At 45.4% G+C, this 19,877-nt stretch overlaps 1 protein-coding gene across 5 annotated transcripts in view; it reads left to right on the top strand.

Moving 5' to 3' along the window:
• The window catches only part of TBL1XR1 (TBL1X/Y related 1), a 553,738-nt gene that overhangs the window by 496,073 nt on the left and 37,788 nt on the right, over positions 1–19,877 (top strand). For all 5 annotated transcript variants that reach the window (XM_078666437.1, XM_078666439.1, XM_078666438.1 and 2 more), the window contains 2 exons: positions 16,493–16,620; positions 16,728–16,893. In XM_078666437.1, coding sequence (XP_078522563.1) covers positions 16,493–16,620; positions 16,728–16,893 — 294 coding nt within the window. The remainder of the gene's footprint in view (positions 1–16,492; positions 16,621–16,727; positions 16,894–19,877) is intronic.

The following is a 19,877-nucleotide window of genomic DNA, read 5'->3' as shown; positions in this document are numbered from 1 at the left end:
ATGCAAGCTGCACGCACATACAGTGACCAGCACGCTCATAAACCTGGGGTTCTCCATCCATTGGAAGAAATCATCAATGGAGCCGGAACAAGTGAAGATCTTCCTGGGAGCACAGATCAACACCTTACAGGGCAAGGTGTTCCCCAGCGAGAAGAGGGCGAGGGCGCTGGTGAAGGAAACTCGCCTCTACCGGAAGGGACAAGCTCGGACAGTGAGGACGGCGAGCAAGATCATGGGGATGATGGCATCATGCATCCACCTGGTACCGAATGTACGACTCCACATGAGACCCATTCAAGAATGGCTACAGGAGCAATGGTCACAAGCTACAGGCAGTTGGGAGGATCTAGTGGTTGTAACGCACGCAGTGCAGAAGGAGATGACATGGTGGACCATGGAGAACATAGCAAGGGGAAAGCCTCTAACGCCCCCAACGCCAACAGTGACCATCACCACAGACGCATCCCTGAAGGGATGGGGCGCTCACATGGAGGAGCTCAAGGTGAGGGGACTGTGGACACCGACGGATGCCACAAAGCACATCAATTACTTAGAATTGAAGACAATCTTCCTTGCACTGAAGGCCTTTCAAACAAGACTGTACAAGCACAGGGTATTGATACAAACAGACAACACCACTGCGATGTTCTACATCAACAAGCAGGGGGGCACACAGTCCGCACCGCTTTCAACGCTGGCGCAGGAGATATGGAGATGGGCCATCCCTCTCAAGATAGACCTGCTAGCCATACACCTACCAGGGAAGGACAACATACAAGCCGATTGGCTCAGCAGGCAGACATCGGCATCCCACGAGTGGGAGCTCAATGCTCAGGAGACAAGATACCTGTTCGACAGGTGGGGGACACCATCGGTGGACCTGTTTGCCACACGCCAGAATGCAAAATGCCAAAACTTCGCATCCAGGCAGCCCGAGGAGGGGACACTGGGGAATGCCCTATGGATAGATTGGTCAAGGACATTTGCCTACGCCTTTCCCCCGATACCACTGATGCACAGAGTACTGAGCAAGTGCAGAGCGAGCAACATGACACTGATACTGGTCGCACCGCAGTGGGCGAGGCAGACCTGGTACTCGCAGATCATGGAGATGACACAGTGTGCACCCCACAGATTCAGCAGGAGGAAAGATCTACTGTCCATGCAGAACGGAGAGGTACTGCATCCAGAGCCAGAGAGCATGAGCCTAGTAGCGTGGCTCCTGAGGACATAGAGTTCGCACATTTGAGACTACCAGAAAGCACCCTGAGGGTACTTCGGGAGGCACGAAGGCCCAGCACTCGAAAGTGCTACGTTGCGAAATGGAAAAGATTCACAATATGGTGCAGACAGGAAAGACTCCACAATAAGATGAAGAGGGACTCCACAGTGCTAAGGTACCTGACGCACTTACTGGAGAAGAACCTTAGCTCATCCTCGTTAAGAGTTCACTTGGCAGCGATAGTAGCCTACACAAGGGGAGAAACGTGCAGGAGCTTCTTCACATCACAGGTGGTGAAGAGATTCCTAGAAGGAGCGAAAAGGATCGCACCACCCAAGCGGGTGCCGCCACCTGCATGGAACTTGAACACAGTCCTAACGGAACTCATGAAAGAGCCCTTTGAACCACTTCACAAGGCCTCCCTAAAGATGCTAACTATGAAAACAGCCTTCCTGGTTGCGATAACGTCCTTACGCAGAGTAAGCGAGCTTCAAGCGCTGACGCTACAAGAACCATACATACAAATACACAACGATAGAGTTGTGATGAGGACTGACCCACACTTCATGCCGAAGGTGGTATCCAATTTTCACATGAACCAGTCTATACAGATACCGAGTTTTTTCCAAAAACCCACAACCAGCGCAGAGAGAGCTCTGCACACCCTGGACGCCAGAAGGGCAGTCATGCACTACATTGAAAGGACAAAGGGGCACAGGAAAACGAAACAGTTTTTTGTGTCCTTCGCAAACAGCTTCATGGGCAAAGCAGTAACCAAAAGGACCATTGCACGATGGATCGCACAAACAATCCAACTCTGCCACAAACGGGCAGGACAGGAACTGGCTGAGGGGACACGTGCCCACTCCACCAGGAAGAAGGGCGCTACAATAGCCTTCCTGGCTAACACACCCATAGAGGACATATGCCTGGCGGCAACATGGGCTTCGGTGCACACGTTCACGAAGCACTACTGTGTGGACATACAAATGAACAAGGAAGCTCAAGTGGGACAGAAGGTGCTACAGCACATATTCAACACCCAACGCTCATCTTCCACCCAGCCGCCACAGAGATGAGAAACCGCTACAAAATCTATGCACAGCATAGTGAATCCAGAAAGATTCACGCTGCAAAACGAATAGTTTTCTTACCTGTCGGTGTAGTTTTGCAGCTTGAAGATCTTTCTGGATTCACTAGCGAACCCACCCACCTCCGCCAGAAAGATGAGGCTGGAGAGAGAAGAGGTGGTTAACTAAAGAATAGACTTTGAAAATACAAAGCGGTAAATACAAACTAAGAAGAACATTGCCATTACTTCGGAAACGAAAGAAACACGGAAAAAAAGAACCCGAAGATGGCGCCCAAGAGTGGGAGCTTCCGCAGGAAGCATGCCGACGTCACCGGAAATACACCCAAAGGGGGTGTGACGCCGACGCCCACCTGGGCAAAGAGAAAAAAAAAAAAAAAAAAAAAAACAAAGAAAAGACTACGAATCCGGACCCAACCACAAGACCGCGGAATAATGCACAGCATAGTGAATCCAGAAAGATCTTCAAGCTGCAAAACTACACCGACAGGTAAGAAAACTATTCGATTCTGTCTAGATCTCCTTTCATATCTGGTAGGGTGTCTAAATACCCGGTCACCCGTCTTACACGGATGGAATATATTACTGTACTATCATCACCTGCAACCGGATCATAGCGGCATTCAGTAAGAGCTCGTCGGATATCTGCAACGGACTTAAATTTGGGCGTACGTTGTAACGCACATTCATGTAACTCGGCCAACGTTCTACGTTGGTGTGGTGGCGGGGTACCAGGAGGACCTCCTCCTGCGGCCCCTAAACTGGAATCATCGACTGATACTCGTCGTACCGGTGCGGTGGGAAATTGTAATGTAGGCTGGACCGGGGGTACCGTAGCGGGTACTGCCAAGGGTGCCCCGGTGTCTGGGGGAGCAGGAATTGCCTGATTTACAGGGACTGGCGGAACAGGATTTGCATATTCCGGGACTGTGTCGTCCAAATAGGACGAGATGAAAATATCAGCTGCGGTCGGTTTGTGACGTAGCTTAGTCGGAACTAATGGTGGCGGAAAATTACTGGATGCCTCCGGGGTTGCTTTTGGCAGGCCCTCGGCAAGAAGAGGATACATACCCTTAATAAGGGCATGCCTCTGTCTGTCTGACTGTTCGGTTTTGACTCGTTCACCTATCTCGATTAATTCCCTTTCTTGGGCTCGTTCTAAGGATTCTCTACTTAATTCTGACTTTCTGATTTCTTTTTCGGTTCTTTTATGAGATTCTTTGCGCCATAACTCGATGGCATCTTTCTGTGACTGTCTGGCTTTCTTTTTCCATAATGCTTCTTCTACTCGCATGATGCACTCGGCATCCCATGTGCCTGATACAGGCCATCTATACTTTTCCTCTAACTGTTTGGTATACTCTACCCATAAATCTAGATATAATATGGCACTTATGCCATGCTTTTGATACATAAAATGACCTGGACTGTCCCTAGGCGGGACAGGAACTGCTGCTTCTAGCAGACCTTTTCTGGTTTTTAACTGACGTAGTTTAGAAAATAAGGGCATGACTGAACTGTAACCTAGACACAATACGCAATTACAATACACAATGAACACGATAAATACTCCACATTCATACCACGACATTACAATACATGAAAAACATTTAAAATAACAGTTCGAACAGAATACTACCTGGAATACTGAAAACAGAATACATGAATTTTCTCGAGAAACAGAACTGACTAGAACAGAAACTAGATGTACTGCTAAAACAGTACGAAACTCACCGGTCTCATAAAGAGACACGTTAGGACCCGCATCCACCAAAGTGGACACTTCGTTTTGGGTCTGTGTACCACCAACCCACGGACCAGAGTCAATTTAGATTGACCCTGTCTAGATACTACCCCAGCAATGGTACTCACCGGGCAGCAAGAACGGAAGGCCTCGGACTGGACTGGACTGCTTCGACGCCGGACGGACGAACTTCGGACTTCTGCTACGGGTGGGCCTCCGGATACCTCGGACCTTGGACTCTCGGCTTGGGCTCTGGTCGGGACTCGCCGCGTTCCTCCACCGCCTCGTCTGGATGCTGGACCGCCACCTCCGTCTCCTCCGTGGGCCTGAGGGATACTTGAAGCAGAAATATCTGCCGGTGCACAGAAGAGTTCCGTCACGGCTGCAGAGGGTCAGGGGGCCGGCGTGGCTTCGCCGGCGCGTGGGGAAAGGGCAAGTCCCTGTTCGGGCGCCATTATGTGGTAAATAAATAAATAATACCTCTATTTTTGAATGGATAAATGAATAACAGATAGCTCAATAAATAAGAGTCAAGATTCGAGGTAGTAGGAGTTTGCAGGTTTAATACAGCATAAAGGACAGGAACAGGACAACCTGCACGGGAACAGGATGGCAGGGCCCGGCAGCTGCCGGGGCTGGATATGGGATGAGCGCTCTAACTTTAATAACAGTACACAAGCATATATACTAAAACAGTTGCATTACAGCGAATACAATAGGCGGAGCAGTGGGTGTAGTCAATAGCAGTCGCGAAAGATAAGAGTGAAAGTGGGTGTAACAAGAGGCGTGTACATAGACATGTGATGTAAACGTAACAGAATATGTCACAAATGGGGCGGAAACATGGAGGGGGCTACCCAAGGAGCCGGGACCTCTGACCTAATGGTGCGCGCAAACTGACAATGACGTGTTACTAGGAGAAGCTGGGGGCTATGAACTCTGTGCTAGGAGCAGAGACTGAAGTCTGGAGAGTCAGGGCGACATGTACCTAAACCCTATCTAGTATCTAATGTTTAGAGGACATGTTGATATAAACTAAGAGTCAGGAGGGGAGAGGCTAACAGACTCTAAGACTGGAGCATGCATTATTCTACATGTAGTGCGTGATGAAGAATATTAAATGACCATTAAATGCAGTATTTCTCTTACATGGAGACGTAAAGGCTAGACGATGACGGAAACTATTGATGCGATTCAGTAGCTTAGGAATGCAGAGAAGGAGGGCTGGACTGATAACTAGAATCATAACATACTCTTGGCAGACTCAGAGGCAGAGCCAGGCCGAGCCGGGCACTGCGAGGCAGGAAGTAAGTGAAGGGTCGAGGATACAGGTGGGGGCTGTATCGCTCCTCAGCGAGGGTTCAGGAGACAGAAGCTGAATCTGGTGTCCGGGCCCATTTGAGGCCTAGAAAACGGGGACTTAACAATGAAATAACGTGCACACTGAGAAACGTGGCAACGTAACTTTACATAGGCCTAATATTCGTAGTATTCACGAGAACTGGAAACTGGCATACTAGAGATGGACACAACTATAATTGCATCTTAAATCGAACAGGGGGAATACATATGCATATTAATCATGCACACATAACATAAGATGGAGGACACGTAGGGACACAGAACATGGCAAAATTTACTTTTCCACAGTTCTGTCCCCTCATCCTCTTGCTGGGGGCACTCTACAACTTGTAATGTCTGCCAGTCAAAGTTCCAACTCTGTCTTCTTGTATGAAACGGGAGGCAGACTTCAGCTGTGACAATATCTTTCTCTTCTCATATGTCCCAAAGAGTGGAGAGCTGGTACTTCAGATATTTAACATACTCATGTCCCAATCCATATAGATTCCTGTTCCTTGATCAGCCTACAATTAAGGTGCCAATTATTGTACCCCAAAAGCCTTTGATAAGGTCTGCTTGAGGCCTCTGGGGTCAGAGAACAACTCGGAGGCCTGCGACGACTTCATCCAAATGAACTCAAAGGCCATATGTTACATCATCAAACACAAGAAGTCGGCGCCATGACCTGAGGAAGTCGAAAGGAAGGTCTTGTTCACACAGCAGATCATCGTTGCAGCTGAAGTCTCTGAGTAACAGCAAGATCATAAGTTGAAGTGGAATTTGGCCCCTTCACACCACTGTCAGACGCCAGAGAGGGTGCATGGTCTTGCTCTTGTTCTCTATCAGAGCTTATTGAGTGTCTGGTACCATCACACCCTGAATTCCGGTGTCTGTCTGCAATATTGCAACAAGTGGAGGTCTTCCGAGATGGCATGCTGTACATTTTTAGGTCTCGCCTGTCAATGCGCATGCGCATTGAGCAGAGCGAGACTATGGGGGCTTAAACAAAGCTTACCTACACTGGCGATTCACTGGCGATTTGATGAAGTGCATGTGCACTTTTAACTCAATGCGCAAGCGCAATTAGTTAAAATGCGCGTGCACAGCATCAAATCGTCAGCTTAGTGCCGCCAGCAGCTCTTCCCGCTCCGCCCCCTGCTGCATCAAAGGCTTGGCGCTGTGCCTCAGCCCAGCCATTCTCCTCCCCTAATTACCCCCTGCGGCATCAAAGGCTTTTTCACGGCCGGCCGGCCGTGCTTTCAGTTCACGGCCGGCTGGCCGTGTCTCCTTTTTTTTTTTCTTTTTTCATTAATTGAATGTCTTCCAGCAAGCTCTCCTCATCCGTAGCTTTAGGTGTGATGACAGCATTTCCTTATAAGATTACTGCTCTCTTGGGAATATATGAGGGCAGGAAGCCTTCTGAATTCGGCTGATCATTATCAGAGAGTGTTTTGGTGAAAATACGGGACTTTTCTTATGCGTGCTGCTACAAAAAGAGCTCAGCTCTCCTTAGCTACGGGAAAGCTGTTTGGCTTACTTCTGCTCGCTCAGCCAGCAATTGTGCCATGTGGTGTGTTTTTAGCTTTACTAGCTCATTGGTGTGTACTGGCTTGCCACTTTGCTGGAATAAAGTACCGGCCATAACGCTGAATACGACTTTCTTTTAATTAGTTCACCAGTTTGCTGCCAAGTGAATTTGAGAGTAATAGTGGCAATCATGTTTGAAACTGCATAACGTGAGCGGAATAAGCTTGCAAGCCGCAATCACCCCACATCCACCACATCCACCACCTCCTCCACCACCACCGCATCCACCCTCACCCACCCTCAACCCCTCACCCTCAACCCCTCACTCTCACTCACCCTCAACCCCTCACCCTCACTCACCCTCACTCACTCACCCTCACCCTCACTCACCCTCAACCCCTCACCCTCACCCTCACCCTCACTCACCCTCACTCACCCTCACCCTCACTCACCCTCACCCTCACTCACCCTCAACCCCTCACCCACCCTCAACCCCTCACCCTCACTCACCCTCACCCTCACTCACCCTCACTCACCCTCAACCCCTCACCCTCACTCACCCTCACTCACCCTCACTCACCCTCACTCACCCTCACTCACCCTCACTCACCCTCACTCACCCTCACCCTCACTCACCCTCACTCTCACTCTCCCTCACTCACCCTCACTCTCCCTCACTCTCACCCTCACCCTCACTCACCCTCACCCTCACTCACCCTCACCCACCCTCACCCACCCTCACCCTCACCCACCCTCACCCTCACTCACCCTCAACCCCTCACCCTCACTCACCCTCACCCTCACTCACCCTCACCCTCACTCACCCTCACCCTCACCCTCACTCACCCTCACCCTCACTCACCCTCAACCCCTCACCCTCACCCTCACCCTCACTCACCCTCAACCCCTCACCCTCACCCTCACTCACCCTCAACCCCTCACCCTCAACCCCTCACTCACCCTCACTCTCACTCACCCTCACTCACCCTCAACCCCTTACCCTCACTCACCCTCACTCACCCTCACTCACCCTCACTCACCCTCACTCACCCTCACTCACCCTCACTCACCCTCACTCACCCTCACTCACCCTCACTCACCCTCACTCACCCTCACTCACCCTCAACCCCTCACCCTCACTCACCCTCAACCCCTCACCCTCACTCACCCCACTCACCCTCACCCTCCCTCACCCCTCACTCACCCTCACCCACCCTCACCCTCACCCACCCCTCACCCTCACTCACCCTCAACCCCTCACCCTCACTCACCCTCACTCACCCTCACTCACCCTCAACCCCTCACCCTCACTCACCCTCACTCACCCTCACTCACCCTCACTCACCCTCACTCACCCTCACTCACCCTCACTCACCCCCTCACCCTCACTCACCCTCACTCACCCTCACTCACCCTCACTCACCCTCACTCACCCTCACTCACCCTCACCCTCACTCACCCTCACACTCACTCACCCTCACACTCACTCACCCTCACACTCACTCACCCTCACACTCACTCACCCTCACCCTCACTCACCCTCACCCTCACCCTCACCCTCCCTCACCCTCACCCTCCCTCACCCTCCCTCACCCTCACCCTCCCTCACCCTCACCCTCCCTCACCCTCACCCTCCCTCACCCTCCCTCACCCTCCCTCACCCTCCCTCACCCTCCCTCACCCTCCCTCACCCTCTCACCCTCACTCACCCTCACTCACCCTCACTCACCCTCACTCACCCTCACTCTCACTCACCCTCACTCACCCTCACTCACCCTCACTCACCCTCAACCCCTCACCCACCCTCACTCACCCTCACTCACCCTCAACCCCTCACCCTCACTCACCCTCAACCCCTCACCCTCACTCACCCTCAACCCCTCACCCTCAACCCCTCACTCACCCTCACTCACCCTCACTCACCCTCACTCTCACTCACCCTCACTCACCCTCAACCCCTCACCCTCACCCACCCTCACTCACCCTCAACCCCTCACCCTCACTCACCCTCACCCTCACTCACCCTCAACCCCTCACCCTCACTCACCCTCAACCACCCTCACTCACCCTCACCCACCCTCACTCACCCTCACTCACCCTCACTCACCCTCAACCCCTCACCCACCCTCAACCCCTCACCCTCACTCACCCTCAACCCCTCACCCTCACTCACCCTCAACCCCTCACCCTCACTCACCCTCAACCCCTCACCCTCACTCACCCTCACTCACCCTCAACCCCTCACCCTCAACCCCTCACCCTCACCCTCACTCACCCTCACAACACATATTGTGTTACAATAGGTGTCACATTTGCGAAAGATAAAACTATTGGCATTGTAAATAACAAAGCTATTAATTTCGCTATTTTCAAAACAAGCACATAAATGAAAAATGTGTCCTTTACAATACCAATAGCTCAAACTTTCCTAATGCGAGACCTATTGCATTGCTGTGCTTCTCTCCCCTGCTGCACTCTCCTGCTCTCTAGAGATGTGGCCTAACGACAAGAGCTGCCATCTAAGTCACGTAAATACAAAACATGTTGCATTCCAAATGCTATAGGTGTCACATTCGCGAAAGTTATAACTATTGGCATTGTAAATGACAAAGCCATCAATTTAGCAATTTTAAAAACCAACAAATAAATAAAATGTCATTTACAAGACCAATAACTCCAACTTTTCTAATGCGAGACCTATTGCATTTGCAATGCTTGTTAACACTTTACCAGCTCCCCGTTGGCCCCATGGTTCCATAGGAGACCTCAAGCCAGACTTTCGCCTGGGCCAACAGTTAAACCCATATCGGGTCCTGCACAAACTCTGATGCTGTCTTTGGCCTCAGTTACGCTGGTGAGAATGTACAGCTAGCTCATTGTGCTAGGCGACCCAAGCAAAATCCACCTCAACAGAGATTGTGCATAATTTTGATTGCCATGCAGCCAATAGGCAAACCTTCAGATTATTATACCTTGTCCTTAACGCAGGTTAAGGCCCACACTTTACACACTGTTTTTGGCACGGACTAGGACAATAATGACAACTACAATGAGTTGTACAACTTTGTGCTGCAATAAAATGAGGAAAACTGGTATGAATAACTGCAAGATGCCAATGGCCTGGATACTGGCCATGTTTTAACCCTGCGCGCTTCTCGACCAGTCTTGCCATGGAGGGAAGTGCCTCATTCGCAGTGGTTGTGCGGGTGGCAGTAGAGGTTCCTGGCTTAACGATCCCCACTATGAAAGTGAAGACTAATTGTCAGACCTAGGTCCTTGGCATGGGTTTCCTCTAACCTTTTGTCTTCAGACCTTCTGTTTTTGCCAACTTTGTTTTTGCTTTCCTAAAGACTCTGCACGCTTTACCACTGCGGTTTTCCGAAAAACATGGTAATACTGACTTATACCCAGTTGGCGTCTGTAATTTACTTGCAAGTCCCTAGTGAGGTAGCACTACCTGGGCCCAGGGCTTGTAAATTCGATGCTTCTAGTGGGACTGCAGCACTGATTGTGCCCCCCCACTTAGGTACCCTTCTAAACATGTCTCTGGCCTTCCAATGAAGAGACTGTGTGTGCACTTTTTAATTGCCATGTTGACCTGGCAAGTTAAACCTCTTTTAAGACCCAAACCTTCCTTGTTTTTGTCAAAATCTTAAGTTTTATACCACAATAAATTGCAATACAATCTCCATAATAAGACCATAGCCCAGCATTTGGTCGCTATAACTGTGTTCAGTGTTCCTCCAACTCTTTGTATTACCAACTTTAAGAACCTAATGGAACTTACTTGTACCCCCCAATAACTCCTCCCCTCACACTAATCCCTCCCATCCCATTGAAAGAAAACCTAAACTAAGACCATTCTGTTTCAAGAATTATTATTCAGACCTGATAAAGATGTAATACCTGCACTCTTGAGGGGCTGGCTAGGAGTCTTCACAGCGCTCACGGATAGCCATACTACATCTTTATCTACGTTTGTCCTGTATTTTAAAGAGAAGTCTCTGAGCCTCATGAGTGCAAAAGTTGTGGTGTCTGGGATCGGGTATCCTAACATATCTTTAGTCTGGTTCTGTCCTGAAGGGTTGAATAATCGGACAGTCCCACCATATGTGATGAAAGTCGCTCAAGAGAGCTCAGCCCCTCCAGCATAGATTGGACGTGTCTGGAAAGTACTTTCTTTAGTTTGGTAGGGTTCAGAGAGCTAAAATGGCTTCCAATCGAAATGTGTTCCAACTTGAGAACTGCTGTCTCATACACAAAGCTCTGCACACTGGCAAACCTGCCTACCTGGCTTCCAAACTCAAGAAGGCCGGTCAAACAAGGAATCTCAGAAGTACTAACACTCTACATCTCATTCCCCTGAAAACACGCAAACAAAAAACCCTATCACACTCCTTCTCTGGAAATGCGCTTAAAATCTGGAACTGCATTACAGTCCATATCAGGACTAACCCCTCCTTCACAAACTTCAAAAGCCTGCTCAAAGACCTCTTCCTCAACCAAACTCATCCGAATGGATAGCTGCCGCCTAACGAGGAATCTTGACCAGTGCAGTATATATTCACTTCGATAAGAAGGCTTTTACATCACCCGCCTTTTGACTCACTCCATTCTCACCCCACCCCAAACAGGATTTGTCACGAGTAAATCTTGTTTATTGAAATACTTTGTGTTCGACTGCATCAAGATAAATGTTGTAAAGCGCTCTGATACCTTCGGGTTTTCGGGTTTGGCCAGCGCTATATAAAACTCTTAAATAAATATACAGGTACCAATAGTGAGTAGTGAGCTTCCTGTAAGCCTAGGGAGTGAGTGTCAAGGATTGTCTTTCCAGAGTGCTCTCCAGTGCCCCTCTGAAATGTTATGTCCCAAAATGGGTACCCAAAAGGTAATATGGCATGGTGACTGAGAGGAGAGGGTAATGGGCTAAGCAATAGGGAGTATAGGAAGGAAATGGCACCCCTAGAAGCCCTGGCTCCCTTCACTAAACATTCCAGTTGAGTGAAGTTTGTAGTCGACGCAACCTGCATACCTGGGTGGAACGCCCAGTGATTCAGTTGCCGGTATCGAAAGTGTTCAGCACCTGAGAAGTGGAAGTCTTGTTTGCGTGCTTAAGGGTGAGAATATCAGAGTTGTGAAAGAGGTGTGGTAGTGTGAGGCAGCCCCCCACCCTCCAACCATTGAATGGGCCTGGTTATGTGGCCGGGGGAATGACGGGTTGTAATGAATTTGGGGTAAAAGGTGAGGAGAGCATTGTCCAGGAGGCCCTTTTAACCACATCATTCAATACTCTCAAAGTTGTCCCCGTAGGCATGCTAAGATATGCATTAAGTGAGCAATCAACCTTCGGTTTCCACAGCAAGTCCAATATGACCTGTCCTGCAATTGCTCTATCCATATGGATCCAGTACTTATCAGACTCTCTCTGGGACCATTTGGTGATGACTCTTAGTTGGGCGGCTTTGTGGTAGAGGGCAAAATCTGGAATGCCAAACCCCCTTCAGTTTTGGAGCATCTAAGCAGCTTAAAGGGAGCCAAGCCCTCTTGTTTTGCCAAATGAAGTTGGTTAACAGCTTTCTGAACGTGTTCAAATAGACCCTCTCAAGGTCTACAGGCAGGCTTTGGTACAGGTGGAGGAACTTTGGTAGTACCGCCATCTGAATTGCATGTATTCTACCCAGCCATGGTAGGAGATGGGGGCCCATCTTTTAAGATCATCCTTTAATTGGCGTAGGAGTGGTTGGTAGTTTCTCTGTAAAAGCTTTGGTATCCTGGGGGTTAGTTTGATGCCTAGATAGGTGAGTTCTTTCTTTGCCTATTGAAAGGGCGTCTCAGCCACCGGTCTTCCCATTACCCAGTCGTGTAGCATTAAGTTGAGCGAGAAGGATTTGGAGAGGTTTATGCAGAGGCCCGCTACTTCTTCAAAGAGCAGAAGCTCACTCTTGAGGGTGGTCAGAGAGTGCTGCGGCTCCTTAAGGGATATTGAGATGTATTTTAGAGTACAGCTTTGCATTGAGATTGAGGATCACAGTAGGACGATATGAGCTGCATAGTCTTGGGTTCTTTCCCGCTTTGGGTATGATCTTGATTACAGCCTCGCTCATTGAGGGTGTTACCTGCCAGTTTCAATCCTATGGTTAAAGAGCGGTCAGATGATGGACTAGTTCTTCGCTAATGGTTTCATAGAAGTGTACTGTAAAGCCCATCCGGGCTAGGTGATTTATAGTGTTTCAACGAGCCTATGACAAATTTGCACCTCTTCCACACAAATAGGTTTCCCCAACAGTTTGTTTTGTGCCTGTGGAACTTGTGGCAGCTCCACTGTGGTCAAAGAGTCTAGTTAGCATTGGAAGTCCACAGGTTCAGCCCTATATAATGATGTATAGAACTGGCCATCGATGTGTGCCTTTCCCTGCTCTGACGTTTCTATATCCCCTGTGAGGTGGCAGATATCTCCAATGTACTCTTTTTCTCCTACGTGGCCTAAGTTGTCGCGTGAGGTTTGCTCCTACTTTGTTACCGTGTATATAGGAAGTTTGACTGAGCCGAAGTAGTGTCAGTTCTGCTGTTTGCATAAATCGCATTGTTTCCCTTTCACAGCTGTCACTTTGCGCTGGAGGGGTAGTGTTGGGGTCATTTTATGGGCTTGCTCAAGCATGCGTAGTTCTGCTTCTAGCCTCAGGCGTTCCGTGGCTCTCTTTATTGTGCTTCGAGAGTAACACCACCAACCGGCCTCTCGGAGCTGCCTTAAATGCATCACAGTTGTCCGAGGCGAATGTGTCATGGGGGCTGTTATTCAGCTGTAAAAACTCTCTAATTGCCAATCTATCTCGGAGTTAAGCATGGGGGAAAAACCGACACTATTTCGGTGTGGGTATAGTTCATTCAAGCGAGGCAATCACAGGGGCATAAGAGATAATTATTTGACCAATCTCTACCTCTCGAGTGTCTCAGGCTAGGGCCTGGCTGAAGAATATATAGTGTAGCCTGGAGTAGGTACGATGAGTATGGGAAAAGAAAATGTAGCCCCTGTCTTCAGTTTGAGATTCCCTCCAGGCTTTAAGTAGGCCTAATCGCGTATCGCTAGTTTTAGATTTTTGGTGAAACTTCATGTGGGGATGAGTACTGTCTGTGCCAGAAAGCCATGTGAGGTTGAATTCCCCCATAAGTATGACCTCTCCCTCTGCTAACTCCCCCTAGGTGCCTTAACAGTCTCTATAAAAAAAGATACCTAATTGGTGCAGAGGAGCTGTTTGAGAGAATTGGGTATGTTATATATTTCAGACTATCGCTTTTCTTGGTGGATTATCGCTTCACTGACAAAATATCGAAGCCACAAATATCATGGTGTATAAATATGGAGTCAAAAATATCAAACCCAAAAATATAATTTTCCAATACTTGGTATGTAAATAAAAAAAATACAGTTGTACATTAATAACAAATTAAAAAATATTGTTGATTGTCATATAATTACGTATACTAAACTAGTACTTATTTTTTAAAGAAATTGTTAATAAAAAATTATTTTAATTTATAATTTACTAATTTTTTTCAAGTTTAATATAACAAGTATATATAACAAATATACGTGTGTATATATATATATATATATATAGATACACACACACACAAATTAAGCACCATAACAACTAAAGTTGAAACATACAAATTTAATTACACATGCAAAAGTAAATATAAAAATTACATTTTATTAAAAATAGATCAAAACCATTACGAATTATTTTAAATTCACATAAACATCATAATATAGATGTAAATAGTCTAAACAAAACTATAAAAATGTACGAATAATACATATTCTATTCGTACTCCAGTCGGTGCAACCGTAGGGAAAGCATTGGATTCTGGAGTGGGAATAGTAAATTTTACCCCTCTGCGCAACAGTAGGAAAAGTGTTGTAGTGGAAGAGTAAAATTGGGTATTCCCACTCCAGTCAGTGCAAAAGTAGGGAAAGGGTTGGATTGCAGAGGGGTAATATTTACATTGCTCACTTCAGTCTAAGCAACAGTAGGGAAAGTGATAGATTTTTAAGGGGTCACATTTACGATTCCCACTCCCGTTTATACAACAGTGGAGAAAGAGTAGTTCACTTCAAACAAATAAAATATTTTCACAGCTACATTAACAAATATTTTAAATATTCAAATATATAATTTGTGATTTGTAAGAAAAACATACATTTTTAATAAGTATTTTAAATTAAAAAATATCATGAAAATAACACTATATTTTCACAATCATAAAAGCCAACAAATATGCTTTTTACAATTGAAAAGTAAAATACAATTATTACATAACATAATAACACACTTTAATAAAAATAACACCTTTTACGTTTATTATGACTTAAATAACTACCTCCCCATAACCTCTACAAGCTAAATACAGGTCTAAAAAGTATCGTACAAATTATAATTGCAAATTTGACATAATTATCAAACAGTTAATAGTAATTAGCTAATAAAATAATTATATTTAATTACCTTCTCACCCTTACTCCCAGAAACGCAACACATAATATAGAAGTAAAAAATCTAATTTACATGATTTACATCATTATCAATTAAATAATAGTTAATTGTTATAAAGTAAAGTAAAGTAAAGTCCACATTTGTAAAGCGCACAATCACCCGTAAGGGTCTCTAGGCGCTGGGGGCCGTCGGGAAGATTAAGCGAGCTATTGCCCAGAGTCACATGGTGCTGGGCTAACCTGCCGCCGGAGCCGGGGATCGAACCGTGGTCCCCAGATTCCAGCGTCAGTCGCCCTGGCCGCGGCGCCACACCTCTTCTAATAAATTTCCTTCACACCCTTTACCCCTACATACACAACCCACACCTAAAATATTAATTAAAATAATTAGCAATTAGATAATTATAATTACAAAATCAATTATTTATTAATAATTACATTACTTCCCACTCCATACCCCTACACAACCCGCACCTTAAACCTAAAAAAATTAATTACACAATTTACATAACCATCAAATAAATATTAATCATTAATTGTGATTATTTTACTTCCCATCCTGTACCCTTATAAACCTCACAGCCCTCTACGGTACTAAAAATAAGCAGTAAAAAAAGAAAATAATTATAAACTATATAAAAAAACATTAACAATTATACAAGCAAATTATAGCATATACAGTTAAAATACAGTATTAACAATATTTTTGTAAACACTATCAACATATATATTTTCAGCATCGATATTCTATACCTTAAAATCGATATTCTTGTCAACGATATTTTTGCACACAATATTTGTGCATCACGAGATTTACAACTAGATTTTTGCCTCCTGATAAAAATGTTTTCGATATTTTGTCTGAATGCCGGATAATCAACTGTAGCTTGCTAAATATTGGCATAATGAAAGCTACTGAACTCTCAAGGTATACTCTGTCAAGCCCATATTGTTGTTAAGTCATAAGATCTTTATACATTATATAAATAAAAACCTAGTACAAATGCTTGAGTAGTACACGCAAAAATAATATAATACAGCTTTAAATTGTATTCTTTCTTTTTGAAATAGATCTGGAGTATGAAGCAAGATAACTGTGTACATGATTTGCAAGCACACAACAAAGAAATTTATACAATCAAGTGGAGTCCTACAGGGCCGGGAACGAACAATCCAAATGCCAATCTAATGCTAGCAAGGTAAATAAGTTCTTTTTTTTTAATCTGAAAAACGACCTAGTTTTCAGACTGGCATTTAAAAAAAAGGTTTATAAGATTATTATAACACATTCCATTCTATTTTGCAGTGCATCCTTTGATTCTACTGTTAGGCTATGGGATGTAGATAGAGGGATCTGTATCCACACATTAACAAAACATCAAGAACCTGTATACAGTGTAGCCTTTAGTCCTGATGGAAGATACCTAGCCAGTGGTTCATTCGACAAATGTGTTCACATCTGGAATACGCAGGTATGGATCAGATGCTTGTGAATAAGTAAATACTGCTGTTTGATGCTTGCATAACACTGTTTAATAAATTAACATATGATGTACTTTACCAGCTATAGCAGCACATCTTTGAACAGTAATAAACTGTTTAAAGTAACCATATACTGTTTAATTTCAGAGGACATTAAGCTCTTTAAAACAGCAGCAACTAGAATTTGTGCCAATACATGCATCATTCACTTGGGTTCAAAAGCAACCAGCATTGGTTATTCCAATACCTCTGGAGTTGGCTGCTGAGCTTTGCATTGTTTTATTTATTATCCTTTATAATTTTTCTGCTCCACAGTGGAATGCCTACTTGTTTGAAAGCAGTGTATTGTATCTTTGAATGGTAAAGAATGATAAAGTATGGCAAAAGCATTCCAACATTCCTGCCTGTGTGTGCGCAAGTATGCAGACTTATGGCAAACATTCATGGATTTTATTTTTATGGGCTTTAGGCTGGACATTCAGCTATGGCCACCCATGCATGCACATGCAAGAGCTCTCATCTTGGAATTTATTTTGTTAAAACCTTTTTTAAATTACCATTAAGAGATCGTGCGTTGCACATCCACACACAAGTACACATGTGGCAAGTGTTTTTTTTTAGGTTTTATAAAAAATGTTCAAAGATGGCCACTGGTGCATTCACAGGGTTGTCTTGAAATGAATTTGAAAGATCTGTATTTTAAAGTTTGAGGCTGCCTGTGCGAGTTTGGGCTCACTACATGCAGCAGCACTGTCTTCCGGGACGTTGCAAAAGAATATGGTTTATAAATGAGTGTTTCTTTTTTCTTGGTCTTTTAAGAGCACATTGGCCATTTGTCCCTGGTACTGAAGAAGACTACTTCTGGAACAATTTAGATGTATTTTCTAGGAAATTTGTCAGAAAAAAAAGGTCTAGGCCAATACCAGATCTGCGAACAAAAATGTCCTTTTCCCATATTTTGTTGCACTTTTAAGGCTTATTCTATGCAGTATTAATACACATCCTTACTGGAGTTTGATAAAGTTGCAATTGTTACTAATACAGCAATTTAGCAAGCTGTGGAATCCTATTTCTGATGGATATTCCTTTGTTCACCAAGAAAATATCTCTGCCATAGGCTGGCAATCCAAAAATGTCTTGCACACCATGATTACACCCAGGTGTGTTATTAATGGCCCAAAGATTGCACTTGTATTACCTCCCACACAAGACTACTCTGAGCAGTTAAGATTCCCTCAATTTGCCGGAGTCTTTCCTTGTCCAGGAGGCAGTCTCAAACGTACTCTTATTGTTACTGGTATGTTAACACAAGTTTGAATAATTCTGTTTTTATCATTTTCATTTCCTCAAACTGAACAAACTGCATTCATGGTAAGAAGCTGCAGCAAATACTTCTAAGATGACATAGCAAACTGCAACCCATGACCATGATTATTTTTTTTCTTCCAACTTTCAATAGAGCTGCTATAAGTGTAATTACAGAGTGCATCATCATCATCATCAAGAATGAGGGGGAAGAAAACAATATTAAGTATTAAGTAAATTTAAATAAGATCACAAGAAGAAGAATAAATAAGAGGTTTACAGTTCACATTTAGTTAAAGTATAGCTGTAAGCATGGGTTAAAATGGTATCCTAAATGGATCCTGTTCCATTTTGGTCCTAAATCATGGTGTAACGGAATTCCAGAGATTGTACGCAATACCTCTCCATGATTGTAGGAGTTATTTTATGCTCTGAAGTCCTCAGGCTCTCTGTTCAAGAGAGATGTTAAGAGGTTGGGATGTATACCTTGGTGAGGCGCATGTCCACTGCATTTTCAGTTGTCCAACAAAGCTGTGGCTGTGGCTTCCAACACTTTGATCACTGGTACATGAGTTGGTCTGTGCTACCACTGAGTTTCCAACCTCCGCCCCAAATTCTGGAAACTGAGGATGACAATGGTGACTTGTATGGTGCTACAGATTCCGAGGATGCTTACAGTCAAGGTCAACTTCAAAATATAGTCTCTCGTTGAAAACAAGGATATTTCCCTAGATGCAAACATCCAGGAGTACCAGGATGATGGACCTGGAGGCTCAAGCCAACCTTACCTGGTGGATCAGGAAGACTGTATAGCAGGAGTAGAAAGTTAAAAACACCCTTGCCTCTCATTTTAAACGTGGTAATATGGGCTGTTTCCTTTCTCTTGTTTCATGGGGGCCATGAGGTTCGACCTAAGTAGGGAAACTCAAGACAATTACTATTTCTTACACAAATTCATGAAACGACCAAGCAAGTCTGTCAAAGCCTGTCACCCAGGACCTCATGTGAGCACTCTGGCCACTGTGCAAGTAGTTCTCCCTTGGTTAAAATAAAAACGTAATACAGGTGCAAGACTATGGCCTGCGAGTCAACTTATTTTTTGGGCCACACAGCACCTCTTAACCCATTCCATGTTCATGGTGGAATGGTTCCGTCATGAGCCACTGTTCTCGTGACGGAACCATTCTGTCATGTGCATATGAGCACAAAATCCCTCTACTGTTCCTTTTTTTTTTTTTCTTCTACCTTGGCAGGTGAGGAAGAGCTTCCTCAACCTCTGAGGCATTTCTCTCCCAATGTAATGACAATCGCGCCCATGGCGCCCTGACGTCATTACATTGAAACTGAAATGAGCCGATCAGCTGGTTTCGGTGCTCATGAGGCTATCTAAGCCCCTAGCACCTAAAACACACGGGAGAGGTAGCATTGGAAAGGGAAGATTCCCCCCTTACAACAATGGTATCCCTCTTTCGTGGATTCCTGCTTTGGGATCGCTGCAGGGATCCATTACTAAAAACCAGGGAGGGGGAGTGGTCCCTTGGTCAAGGGTCTTTGCTCCCCCATATATGAATGGGCATATCTAGTGTTTCTGCAGTAGCTCCCAATCTGCCCCTAGAAAGCACACTAGACACCAGGGATTAATTTTTTAATAGTTCAGGGGTGGAGTCCA

The sequence above is a fragment of the Lissotriton helveticus genome, chromosome 11 (genome assembly GCF_964261635.1).
Source record: "Lissotriton helveticus chromosome 11, aLisHel1.1, whole genome shotgun sequence".
NCBI lineage: Eukaryota > Metazoa > Chordata > Amphibia > Caudata > Salamandridae > Lissotriton > Lissotriton helveticus.
Note: the sequence above shows the minus strand (reverse complement) of the source record. Positions and strands in the feature narration are given on the sequence as shown.